General features: G+C 45.6%; 1 protein-coding gene across 2 annotated transcripts in view; it reads left to right on the top strand.

Annotated features, from left to right (window-relative positions):
- The window catches only part of LOC119975235 (spermatogenesis-associated protein 22), a 105,047-nt gene that overhangs the window by 28,556 nt on the left and 62,716 nt on the right, over window positions 1-13,775 (top strand). For both annotated transcript variants that reach the window (XM_038814898.1, XM_038814897.1), the window contains 2 exons: window positions 3,213-3,507; window positions 11,917-12,046. In XM_038814898.1, the coding sequence (XP_038670826.1) occupies window positions 3,213-3,507; window positions 11,917-12,046 (425 nt within the window). The remainder of the gene's footprint in view (window positions 1-3,212; window positions 3,508-11,916; window positions 12,047-13,775) is intronic.

Genomic DNA, 13,775 nt, shown 5'->3' with positions numbered 1-13,775 from the left:
GGGTCTACCAACAGAAGGTGTCCCTAATGATAGCCAAAAATGTATTTTTTGTAAGATTTTACTCTGCATCTCTTCTGAGAAGTGATTAAATTCAATGGGCTAAAAATTACTCTGTATTTTGGGTAAGGGGATTGTGATTTGCTCTCAAGGGCTACCCTGAGAAGGAATGGGAGCAGTTTGTCAAAGAAGTTAGTTCCCAGACTTTGGTTCCGTGGCTTTGTAAGTAGTGCCATCAGAAGCCGAATGAGCTCAGGTTCAGTAAATGCATCCTCAAGTGATATCTCCTGCCTACCATGCCAGCGTTTCATGCTGTTCAATGCACTACACCCCCATACTCACCCACCAGCACTGCCTGGCATTCTGGACTCATCCAGATGATCTACCTCACCCTTGCACACCTACCTGTGCTGTCTATGTCTAACACCTACCTCTGACTGCCTCCACATATCTTCAACTATGGCTGGCACATTACCCAAATACAGAGAAGCACAATCACTGGCAGTCTATCCTCTCTTGCAGGATAAGGTGGCACATATTAAAAGGGAGCAGAATTAACAACAAATCCAAATATCTGTATCTCCTAAGCCCAAGGGAGGCGATGACTCTCAACATCATGGGGCTGTTTGTAACAGAGTCCACCATCTGGCATTGCTGAGAACACTGAGAATATCAGTTTGGTTCTGCCTTAAGAACGTTCTTAACTCCCACCTCACTCTCAGTCTGAGATCTTGCAAGATGAGCCAGCTGGAGGTGCTATGACCATGTACATCTTGCTTCCCACTCCTCTTATCGCACACCAACTAGTCTGTATAACATTCTGTATGTTATCCTTCCATGTGTTAACTAATAATAAAACATCATTCTAAGTAAGTCATCAGCAGTTCTGTATGAATCATTGCAAGGACAAGACAACAGAACACAACACTGTCCTGCTGTCGTAAAATGTCTGATGGCGGACCACACCTTTTACCCTGCCTCCTGGGGCCAGTAATATCCTATAACTCTGTTCCTTCTCTCTACAAATGCTGCCACACCTGTTGAGTATTTCCACCATCTTTGTTTTTATTTCAAATTTCCAACATCTGTGATATTTTGCTTTTGAAAATTTAAAAAGATTTATGTACTTGCACCTTCAAGTTTCTGAACTCCATTTGTGCCTATGTGTCCAAAGGCAAGCAAAACAGAAATCCAAATGTCATTAGCAATGACCATTTCTTTAAGAATTCAGTTAATTGAAAAGGAAAATCTAAGAAGTGGGTGCATTTTGTTCAGAGTACTATGAACCTCTGGTGATTGTCTTTCATTGTACTAGGCTGTTCTGGATGCGAACATTTCTACCTGTCCTGAAATGGTCTATGACAAATAACAAGAGCTGTCATTTTGGAGTGATGTGAGAACTACCCTTGAATGATTTCCCCTGAGAAAAATAGAATGCTTAACTTCCCAGTCTGCTTTCCATCAGTAGGCAGTTCCATCGTGGCTCTCAGGTTGCTGTGCCAATTCTGCTTTGGAAATGTGACTGTCCCAGCTTTTCAGATTGGGTCACTCCATTTGAGGCGATCCATGCTGGTCAGAAATAGGCACTAATTTTTGAAAAAGGGCAATCAAAATTTCCCTGAGGTATAACAAGGCAAGTGTTAGCATAAAGGATTTTGCCTCAGTTTTCCTTTCACTGAAAGTGAAATGATTTGAAGTTCAGTATGATGATGGATTGCAGGATACAGCTGATGCATGTGACCCCTTTTATCTTTTAAAAGGGAGACAAGACAGTCATCTTATGAAAGACAAAAAATAAAATGGTTGCTGTTATGCACTTTTGTGTGGCTGGCTACAGAACGGAATTTGAGAAATATATTTAAGAACTATTTGTGGCATGGGGGAACAAGGGAGAAGGAGAAATATGTGAACAGGAAATATTCTTTGGAAAACTGGGACTGGATTCTCTGTCGTCTGCTGCTTGTAACGGAGTCCCCGATGCGGTGGAAGATTGAGCATCAGGGAAAAAGCGGAATTGGCGATGCTTTGGTCTCCCGCTGGCGGCGGCATTGAGGTTTAGTCCAGCGCCAGTGGAGGATGGAAATAATTGGTATCCTATTAATGGGCTGGACACTGGATTCTTCACACCTCCGTGATCGTCCGGCCCTCTGGCGTGAGATTGAGTGTGGATTGGTGCAAGTATTTGTCAGCCTGGTCCTGATGCAGTGGACCTCATAGTGGACCATGGTGGTAACTATTTAAGCTAGGTGTTCCCAAAGTCCATCGGAGGGCTCCCTCCCCCTCCCCTACAGTGCAAATCCTGCCCACTGCAACCCCCCAATTAGAATCCCCCCCCTCCTCTCCCCCCCCAACCTTCTAGACATCTGCCTGATGTAGCAGGTGTAAAGGGCAGGTGAGTGAAAAAGCAATAATTTTGTCTCTGTTTTGGGGGAGTCTCTGGTGGAGGGTTCTGAAGGGGGGGGGACATCAGGTGGGGCTCTGATTGAGGTTGTGGGGCGAGGGTTGGGTCACTCTCGTGCGTGTGTACTGTGGGGGCAGGGAGTGACCCGGCAATTCCTGTAGTGGAGTGGGGTGGGGGGGGAGAGAGTGAAGATGCCCCCACTTATTCAGCTGTTGAACCTTCTGCACAAAATGGCAGCCCGATAGCGGGATTCATGATGGACTCCCTTGCGATCTCCACCGTGCATAAATTTACATGGCAAGAGACAGTCAACTGCTTCTGGGCGCCGCTCTCAGCCAAAGTGCACACCAGAAGCGATTCAGCAGGAGAACATAGTCTCCCAAACAGAAAATCCAGCTCCTGCTGTTTTTATAACTCTGGCCCTGGGAGAGAGAGAGAGTAGGAGTATGGTACTTCACACAGTTCCTTGTTAAATTCTTCCCTCATAAGAGAGCTGTTGCATTTATCAGTTACGCATGCTTTGGACTTGAGACTTGAACTTTGCCTATTTTGCTTCGGCTTTATTCTTGGCAGGTCTGTTACATTGTGTAATCTTCTAGTTAGTCAATGGTTCCTCTGTTTGTTTATTTAGTATTCTGTGTGAAGTGAATTCCATTGATTTTGTCTGCAAGAACACACAAAGAATGCATTGAGATGTCAACTGAAGTCTCAAGATACATTTTCTCTCGCAAATTTAAATTTGATTGCATTTTACTGTAAATTTACTTGTAATCCTTCTGTTATACTCTACTAACTTGAATTGTTTGAATTTTAGCACAGGTGTTAGGCAACAGTCTGGAAACTCTTGGAAAGAAAATACTAGGCCTATCATGAATGAAAGGAAGGAATTTTCTTCTAGTAATGGGAATAATCATACTCAAACGAAAATCACAGGCACTTTCAGGTCATGTGTGCCATCTGAACCTTACAAAGCACAGGCAAAATTTCAGCAAACAAATCAGTGGCCCAAGAGTTCATCTCAGAATTCAACAAGCAACAAACAAATTGGTCAACCAAATCAATTTTTTGAAAACCAATCTGAAAGTCATCCAAGTGATGGTGTGGACCAGGTACATTTATAAACGCTGTTTAAAACAAATTAATCTTTATTGAATTTTGACTTTCGATATTTTATTTTACTTTTTTCGGTAAGAAGACAAATTAAGATGTAAATTTAGGACATACAGGATCAATTACTTAATAGGAGAAATGTAAAATTCAATAATGATCTAGCATTTATTTTGCTGCAGAAACTCCTGAAGTAGACTAGGGCCAGGATTCTCTGGGTCCACTTGCTAGCTGGACGGGCTCAGGTCAGGGGTCTTTCCTGGCATGTGGATTGTTTGGGTACTCTTCCCATGGAATGGCACTGAAAATCCGATTTGAGGGTAAATATTTTCTAAGTGTCAATTCATGACATGTTGGGATCACTCCCAGCACCAGCGAAAATCACTCTGGTTTTCTCACTGGCGAGAATTTAGTCGCCAATCGAGAGATTCGAGCCCTAGAATAATGATTCTGTGAATAGTGAAACTGGGGTCTGTAAAGAATATTCATGGGATCTTCGAGTAAGTAAATCAGTGTGGGAGGGGACTGTGACTGCTAACACATGCAGGACTTGGTTGTCTGTAGGAGGGGGGGAGCATACCTGGAGAAATGCTGAGCACAGTATGAAGATCCCCCAAGTAGATCCGCAGTTACCAAGGCAGCTGGTGGGTATCAGGTGAGTTCAGCTTTATTCAAAAGAGGGGAGTTTAAAAAAAATACAAGTAGGCACACCAATCTCACTGATAACTGAAAGCATATACCTGTTTTCTTAAAAGCATCACTCAAAAATTCTTTACATACAGTACTTCTAAATTATGAGTTTTATATAGTATAATAATTTATCTGGAGTGAGCTGGATGATTCGTAATTCGTTTGAAAAGGGTAATTCAACCAAATTGTTTGCAAGCCGTTAGGTTAGACAATGCATGTGTTCTCATTTTAGCTCTTGTGCACCTCCTAATGGCTGATTAGAAATTAGCAGTGGCGGAGGCCTGGGATTCAGTTTTCAGTCTGTTGATTTGTAGGCCAGGGAGAGAAATCACCTGTTTTCTGGCCCCTTATTTCTCCCCCGCTTTAACCCTTCCCCATACATCCTTCAAGTGCCCAGAATTGTGAACTGTAGTGTAATAACCCCCATGAGACTCATAGGATGACCAGATTGATCTCCCTGTGGGCCTCCTGGGAACATGAGCTCCCCGCTGAGGGGCGGAGGCCTAGCGGCTGGGTCTCGTTGAACCGAGAAGTTAAAAGCCGCCCGGGATTGGAACTGGCACTTAGGATGGTCCCTGGGACTGGTGTACTGCATGCTGCATTGAGGCCTTGTTTTCCTTTTGACGGAATAAACTTGTGTGTTTAAGCCTTCTTGGGACTCCTGTGAATATTAAACAGGCGTGAGGGAAAACAGAACTACAGGTTGCAATTCTGGACATCCGGAATTTAGCTGCAAGGGAGTAAGGTCAGAGCAAATTTAACAATGCCGCTTTTTGGGAGGTTTGAAGCTTTCGATGCAGGCACAGTTGGGCCCAGTATGCTGAACGGATGCGCTACTTTTATCAGACGAATGCTATTAGAGGAGATGACTGACAAAAGTCTGTGGAGCCCCTACCTTTAGTGTTATCAAAGCCTTACCTACCTTGTGACCCCAGATTGAAAGACCTTTGATGAGCTGACAGCACTTGTGACCTCAAACTGTCGGATATGGTACAGAAGTACAGGTTCAACATGGCTGGGCAAACTCCGTAGGAGCCGGTCACGGAATTCTTGACAAGCCTGCAGAAGCTGGTCTGCTCCGCTAACAGGATCTAGCCGTAAATGTCTGAACTCTTTTCCTCACCCACCTCAGCCAGAGATAAGATCCTATTCATGGGGGTTATTACACTATGGTTCACAATTCTGGGCACTTGAAAGATGTAAGGAGATGGGTTAAAGCGGGGAAGGAATAAGAGGCCAGGAAACAGGTGATTTCTCTTCCTGGCCCTACAAACCAGCAGACTGAAGACTGGATCCCACGCCTATGTCATTGCCATTTTAATGTGTTGTCATCCTCAAGCCTGAAGAAAGCAGAAGTTTGATACTCCTTGACCTTGTTTCAATCCCGACTACTGAGTGAAACCACAGTCCGGCACAGCACAATTAAATTAATCCATGATGGGGGGGGGGGGGGGGGGGGGGGGGGGGGGTCATGTGATGTGAGCTCAGGGCAGCTGCGTTTTCGGGACCTCAGGCTCTGATCATCTTTTAATCCGTCTTTTCGTTCTTGTGCACATTTCGTATTTGTCTTTTCGTGGTGTACATGGCTTATGCTATGTCCCGAGAAGTGTTTGGCTGGTGTCCCTACATGAAAGAGCTGAGACAAAATGCTGAAATCCTCATTTATTCATGATGGCCTGGATGGCACCCTGCTTTCAGTGGCACAGTTGCTATTGAGTGGGCTCCCGTCTTGACTCTGCTCTGTGCATTGACGGATGATGGCTGCGAACATGTCAGGGCATAATTCCAAGATTTGTGGGGTACTATTATGGAGGCGCACGAGGAGGTTCTTGCAATAGAGAAAGCACTGTCCCTGGAGGGGGACCCGCCTCTGCACCGTCGAGATCCTGCTGTATAAATGTTGTCCATTCTGATGGATTTGGGAGAGAGAGAGAGAGGAGCCTGGTGGAAGAGTTCCCGAGTGAGCTCAATAATGAGCTGCCATGTTTTGAGAATCTTGATTTGGAGGCCGGGCAAATCAAATTTAATGGAGCACAACATTTGATTTGATATGATTTATTTTCACATGTCACATGCACCGAAGTACATTGGTATCCTATCTTCGAGGCCTAGGGTTGGTTTTGGCCTGCTGATCACTGATCTTGTTTTGTCTTGTTCCTGATGCTAGATGTGAGGGGTTGGAGGTGTCTAAACCGGTTGAGTCAGCCACTGGCCCGAGGCCTAGGCTTTGGCTGCCTGTGTACTGATGAGACAGCATGGTAGAAGTAACGGTGTTGATGCACTATCAATTACGACGAGATGAGAGTAGAATGTAATCAAGGCTTTATTACACAGAGATGTGTGGCCTCCTACAGCAGCTGAAGAAATGGCTGCTGTACGGAGAGCACACATATTTATACTCCGCCTACTGGACAGAGCCAGCAGGCAGGGATCTACCCCCGTACCTGTAGGACAGGGGCCTTACCGTAAAACCCATATATAAAACCCATTGGGCAGCACGGTAGCATGGTGGTTAGCATAAATGCTTCACAGCTCCAGGGTCCCAGGTTCGATTCCCGGCTGGGTCACTGTCTGTGCGGAGTCTGCACGTCCTCCCCGTGTGTGCGTGGGTTTCCTCCGGGTGCTCCGGTTTCCTCCCACAGTCCAAAGATGTGCGGGTTAGGTGGATTGGCCATGTTAAATTGCCCGTAGTGTCCTAAAAAGTAAGGTTAAGGGGGGGTTGTTGGGTTACGGGTATAGGGTGGATACGTGGGTTTGAGTAGGGTGATCATGGCTCGGCACAACATCGAGGGCCGAAGGGCCTGTTCTGTGCTGTACTGTTCTATGTTCTATACAGTACAGTACATCAGTGATGACTACCACATTCACCCCGTTAAAAATGAGTCCAGCGGGGGTGGTGGAGAACTATATACAGACAAGTTGCTTTTAAAAATCACAGAGAATATTACAAATTTAGGCGGTCCGGTGCCTTGATCTGTCGTGAGAGCGCCGCAGTGCTGGTGGCGACTCAGGCGTCGGCTTGGTCTTTGGTGACTCCGGGAGCGTGTCAAAATCCTCTTCATCCCCGGGTGGGAGCAAGGGGAGGACCCATTGTCCTGGAGCGGGGGCTGTGGTGGGGTGCGCCGGGGGAAGGGAGGGTGGCGCCGGGTCGGAAGGGGGGGATGTGTAGGGAACCAGCTGGTGCCAGGCCCCTGAGGGAGACTGTGTCTTGGCGGCCGTCGGGGCACGCTACATAAGCGTTCTGCATGTTGGCGTGGAGTAGCTGTACCCTCTCAACCAACGGGTCCGCCTTGTGGAGTCGAACGTGTCTATGGAGGAGAACGGGTCCTGGAGCTGCCAGCCACATTGGAGGTGGACTTCCTGGGGAAGGCAAAGAGACATTCATGGGGGGTTTCGTTAGTCGCGGTGCACAGGAGCGACCGAATGGAATGAAGTGCATCGGGGAGGATCTCCTGCCAGCGGGAGGCCAGGAGATTTCTGGACCGTAGGGCCAGCTGGACGGCCCTCCAGACCGTCCCATTCTCCCTCCCTCCCTCCCAGGTCACCCCTTTTGGTGGGCGTCTGGACAGCACTCTTCTCCCTGGAGTGGGGGTCCCCCTTTTGACTGGGACTGAAGGTTATCCTTATTTAAATTTCGGGCCTCATGGTTTTCCTGTTGTTCTCCTTGTTGGTGTGTTATTTGCTTGGTGGTCAGATAGCCTATTACCCTTTTGTTGGTCACATCACGTCTGCTGTGATGAACTTGGCACCTGGGATCCGCTGGGTTGCCTCTGATAGCTCTGGTTTTTACTCTTTTCTCCTTTTTCTGTGGGAGATCTGAGGTCTGAGAATAACTTGGACCTGTTGCCGCTGGTCCTTTCTTCATAGGGCATGTTCTACCCGAATGGGAACAGAGTCCCATAGCACGATTAGTCGGATGTTTCTGGGGGCCTGTGATCCCTGGGAGACCCCACGAGTACCATTCTGCCTGGTGCCCGTTTGTGGAGACCAGTACTGAACAGCACTCGGTTGAGTTCTTCAAGGTGGGCTAGATCTCATGCCTTGGTTAGATCAGATCGCGGGAATGCATATTAGAATGAGGCTACCTGTCTCACTCTAATATGCAGATTTACCAGAAAGTGATCCTGCCCACAATGGGCGGGATTCACATTGCGACCGACGTTTTGCAAGATCGTGTTAGATCTCACGAGGTGTGGCAAGCCAGATAGATCCCAGAAGTGGAATCTCTCGGCATTTATTGGCTGCGCTGCTTTTCGAGCGCAAAGTGGCCGATAGATTTTGCCCATAATTTTGTAATCGTATGATTGATGCCTCTTCTGTCCTGGGTCTGGATGGCGGTTGGATTGAGTTGTAGGGTACAAACGTAATTCCCCCTTAGTATTGGGATGTTCATAAATTTTCTCCTGTTTTCTTTGGTAGTGATGGGCATGTTGCATTTCTATGTTGTTGACTGTATCCTGCATTGGTGCAGACAGGTCTTATACCATGGAGAAAAAATGTTGGGGTTACTGTTTTTAACTCGTCTGTTCAGATGTTTGCAATGATTCTTGTTCTGTGCTGTACCTGTTTTGCATGATACCTATTTTTACCTTTTGTTGCGATATATGTAAAATTTTAAAAATCCAATTTAAAAAAATAACAAAAAAAGAGAATCCATAATGAGTACGCTCATTACTGGACTGAAGCTTCTTGTGACCAGTATAATTCCCTTAGATTGATTAAAATCACCATCTTCGCCGTCCAAAGTTTGCGTATTTTGTGTCAGCTCAAAAACCCTGTGGTTCCATTTCTGGCAATTTATCACATAATGATATTTTGAATCCCATCTGTATCACTTGTTTATAATTCTTTGGTATTCTTGGGTTCATTCTTCTGTTATTATTTTTCCATTTCTGTCATCTGCCAGACCTGCAAAAAAAAAAAAAGTCTCCTTCCTTGTTTCTTTTAACTGTAACACCACTGTTGTATTAATGCTTGCATCCCATATCTGAACAGTCTTGAAAAACTGCAAGTATTGAATCCACCATGTTTTATGACACTGCCCAATGTTCCACTGCTTTGCCATAATGGCCAATGGAAATTACTGCTTTCCCAGAATTTTATTTCAAGCCTCAGACATCTAATTCCAAAGTGTGTCTCTTTATGAGAATTTTGCTCCAGTTAAGACCAGGAGCCTATTCATGTGCAACGCTTAAACATACTCCAACAGCTTGAAGCAAACACTGAACCAGGAATTTCCATTCCTGCAATCCTGATTATAGCCTGTTAAATTCCATGATGCATTCTTCTATGAAATAACTGTGGTGATATGCAACACTGTAAATACAAAAGGGGTTAATGTAAATATACTACAACTAAGTAAACACTAGAGGGAGCACCTGAGACATCATGACATGCAGACATACAGCTAATGAACACATAGAATAGGACACGACCAATGTGCAGTCAAGACACCCAGAGGTGACACTACCACAAGGGGGCAACCCATATAAAAGGACAGGGCACACACACATTACTCTTTCCACAGGCGACACTTAGAGAGAAGGACGGGACAGATCAGAAGCATCACACCCACCGTGTGGCTTAGAGCAGATTGGTTAGTTAGACTGAGTTACTATAACAAGATTAGCAGGAGAGTCGAACTCAAGTAGGAGAATTGTTAACTGTTCAATAAATGTGTTAAACCTATCTCCAAGTCTGAACCTTCCTTTGTCAGAGCATACATCATTTCATTTTTCATTTTTTCACATCAAGGAAGCAGCATATGCTACATGGAGAAGCATAACACAACAATAACCATCCGTCTTTCTAAATTTATCAAAGGCTGACCATGCCTCAGATGCATCTAGTAGACCATCCATCTTATAAATTTTATCCAAAAAGCTGAGTAGGTTATCCAAACATTCCTCAGTGGCCACCTGATGAGCCTCTAGAGCGGAAAATACTTTGCACCGGATCCTGCATATGTTAGGAAGTGACAGTGCCCAGGCCATACCTTCATTTTTCATAAGGCTCAGACTCAGCGAATGAGTGGGAAATCATACCCTGAGATTTTACATTTGCTTTCAAAGAGTAACTTCAATCACAATCTTCTGTCTGAAATAAAATATCCTCCACGGGATTCTCAGTTCTGTGTTGATGCCAATGCAGAATTTGTGGATTTTCATGACAGCAAAACTGGCATCACACCTGGACTGATTCCACCACTGTTAAGGGGTTGGCACCGGTGCCACGTGGAACACAATCGATTCTAATGAGAAACGGTGCCGGATTCGCCGGTTCTGCGATTGACATTCAGGAGGCTGACAAGCTGCAGCCGCATATACACACTTCATTCCCAACACACACCATCCCAGCCAACAAGATGGCAATAAGACGCGCATCCCCACCCTTCGCAGATGCCTGGACGCTGTGGAGGAGAGGAGGATGATTCTGTAACCTGGCCCGTGAAGGAAGCTGCCAAGCGTCGCCATCCACCATGTCTGGGCACAGGTGGCAGAGGCAGTCAGCACCGTGGACAACGTAGTCCGGACTGACCGGCAGTGCCGTAAAAAACTGCACAACCTCCTCAGGGCGGCCAAGGTGAGTAGGAAGCACTGTCTCTGGCACCAGCCCCGTCCCACACATAACCCTACCGTCCCAACCCGGAGGCCGGCCGAATCCCCACATGCCGGTATCCATACCGGCTGCCATGGATGTGTGCCCTGGCCACTGAGGCCACCAGCTGCTCACCCCCTGGGCTGCATGAGTCGTACTGTCTAACACTGGCGTTTTCTGTGGTCCGGCCCCCCCCCCCCCCCCGCACACAACCGCTGGGAGCAGGAGGGGACCGCCGGACTTACGGCCCCTCACCATGCTGAACCGCTAATAATATGCAAACGGTGTTTACTGTACGTGTATGCCGGTACTCATTGAATCCGCTGCCGAGATGACGGAGAATCGCGATTTGGCGTCAAATCGGCACACGCCGCGATTTTGGCCTCGGAACCTATTTTTCACCCGATCACGTTTAGCGATTTCGGCGTCGGAAAACGGAGAATCCCGCCCCCTTAGTTTCCAATATTCACCTTGAGGCAACCATTCTCTCCACCATTGGATCCAAGCTAGATGGTGAAGTACAAAAAAGGACACAGATCCTTTCCTTGTTAGTAGGATTATTCACAGGATGCAGCAATGCAGATTTATGCCTCCTAATTTCTACCCTGGTGTTTGAGCTGATGATCTTTATATCTGTGTTCTCAGTCCTTACCAAAATATGTCCCATTCCCTGAGTATCTGCAACAACATAATAAACCAACCACAAACATCTGACTTCAAAGACCTGTCAACGGTCCTGCAAGAATTTCAAAGACTTCACCACAAAATCAAGGACAATCTATGACTCTTCAAAGGACATCTCATTAATCACTGCACCACCAAACTTGCATGATGGTCAATGCACCAAGCTATCAGCCATCTCTCCTCATATCTCTTTATGTCGATCAGTATCCGATTTTCATTAATACATTTTAAGTGAAGTGCCTTAGGATGTTTGATTATGTTAATGGAACTACATAAATGCAAGTTACTGTTCATCATCCACACAATATTTGTGTGTCATCCATTCAGGGTTATAGGTAATATAGTAGAAAATCTAATTGCAATAAGTTTGTTGCATTTTGCATTAGTGAATGTTTTGTGCTGATGGATATGCTGAACTTTTATTTCTTTTGCATAAATAGAAGACAAAACTACTTCAGATGAAAGTCATGCAACCAGATAATTCATTACGTATTGTGACTACAACTATAGAAGGCATGAAACATTGGACTCAATATAACCACAGATGTGCATTGCTATTTGAGGTCTTTGGTATGTACTGGTTTAGATTTCACTCTTGGTAAATGCATGACTAGTTTCAGTATAAATATGCTTATGTCTGGATTTCTATAAATGCCAAGCAAAACCGGAAACGTTTTCAATTCTACCACAATCCAGTTAATCAACCATTCAGAAATTTAATCTGAACTCACCAGAAAGGACAACAAAAATGTATATTAAAAAATGTAATCAGACTTCTAAAAATACGGTGCTTTAGCAATTTAGTGTACAGAGTGTACAGAGTTGTTGAACTGTGGAACATTTTGCATTTGAATCAAGGTTTAGTATCTCCATGCTGAGACAAGGAATTTACTGCAATTCAAGTGAATTAAATGCATAATGCATTGTCTAGTTGTGGTAGTGCAGCCGGTTAAAGGGGGCAGGCTCCACACACCATGTGACCGGCTCGGGGTTAATCACACCGGAGCGTGTGAACCCCAGTCAATAGGGAGTTTGCACAGAGCCCTGGGAAGAGGGCCCCGGGCAATGTGGACCAGGAAGTGTAAAGATCGGTTGTAGAGTGTTGTGCCTGTTATCTAACTGCCCCAAACATATAGCTTCATTAGGAGCCTCATATCTCTGGTGGTACCAGACTCTAAGACCTTTGATCAGATAGTGAAATTAGTGAAAGAACATTGCAACTCAAGACCCTCGATTATTCTCCAACGTTATATGTTTAATTCTGTAGAGAAGAACCATGAAGAATCTGTCTCAGCACTCATAGCCAGGCTTTGTCAACTTGCTGAGCACTGTGAGTTTGGGGCCACGCTTGCTGACATGTTCCGCGACCGGCTGCTTTGTGGGATTCAGAACCTTAATATCCGGATGAAGCTTCTGACAGAAACTACAATTGTGTTGGAAAAAGTGATCGAGAGAGCTCAGGTGACCGAGTGCACCGTAAAAGGTGCCACTGAACTTTAAAGCATGACTGAAGGGGAGGTTAACCAAGTATGAGTTGGTATAGCTGCGAGGTCACCAGTGGGATCAACAGGCACAGCGCAGAAACAGACATCGTCCTCGGGACAGGACCGGAACCCAAGCAGCGGAAGGAATGGAGGCATCAAAGCAAGTCCAAGGTGAACTTTGACTAAGTAACTCAAGGTAAATTTTGACAAAGAGTCATCCAGACTTAAAATGTTAGCTCTGTTCTCTCGCCACATGTGCTGTCAGCCCTGCTGAGATTGTCCAGCACTTTCTGTTTTTGTTTCAGATCCCAGCATTTGCATTTCTTTGCAACTATCGCTGTGAGGTGGGACCATCGCCAGGAGAACTGCCATGTTCTGGAGTTCATGGGCTTCTGTTGCAAGCAAAGGAGGCATATTGAAGCATGTTGCTGCATGAGGCAAAGTGCGGCAATGCAAAAAACAGCAGCAGCAGTCCACAGTGCCACTGAACATACTGGGGAAGAGCTCCGAAGAAGAGCATGCAATGTATCAGTTGAATGCAGTCCAATTGAATAAGACAGCTCCAATTCAAATTGTCTTAAGGGTAAATGGTAAACCCTTTAAAATGGAAGTATGTCGCCGTAGTGGGTGGGCAGACCTTCCAATATCTTGGTGCAAGAACGCAGCCTTTAAGCTTCAAGAGTACTACAGCCAAGCTTTCAACGTACACCAGGGAGATTTTGAACAGCCAATGTCCCAGTAATTTACAGAGAGCAGGAAGCTAATCTGCCTCCGGTTGTCTTGGAAGGACATAGACCATTCAGTTGGGAAGAGAA

The sequence above is a fragment of the Scyliorhinus canicula genome, chromosome 12 (genome assembly GCF_902713615.1).
Source record: "Scyliorhinus canicula chromosome 12, sScyCan1.1, whole genome shotgun sequence".
Taxonomy (NCBI): Eukaryota; Metazoa; Chordata; class Chondrichthyes; order Carcharhiniformes; family Scyliorhinidae; genus Scyliorhinus; species Scyliorhinus canicula.
This window is presented reverse-complemented; position numbering and strand designations above follow the sequence as displayed.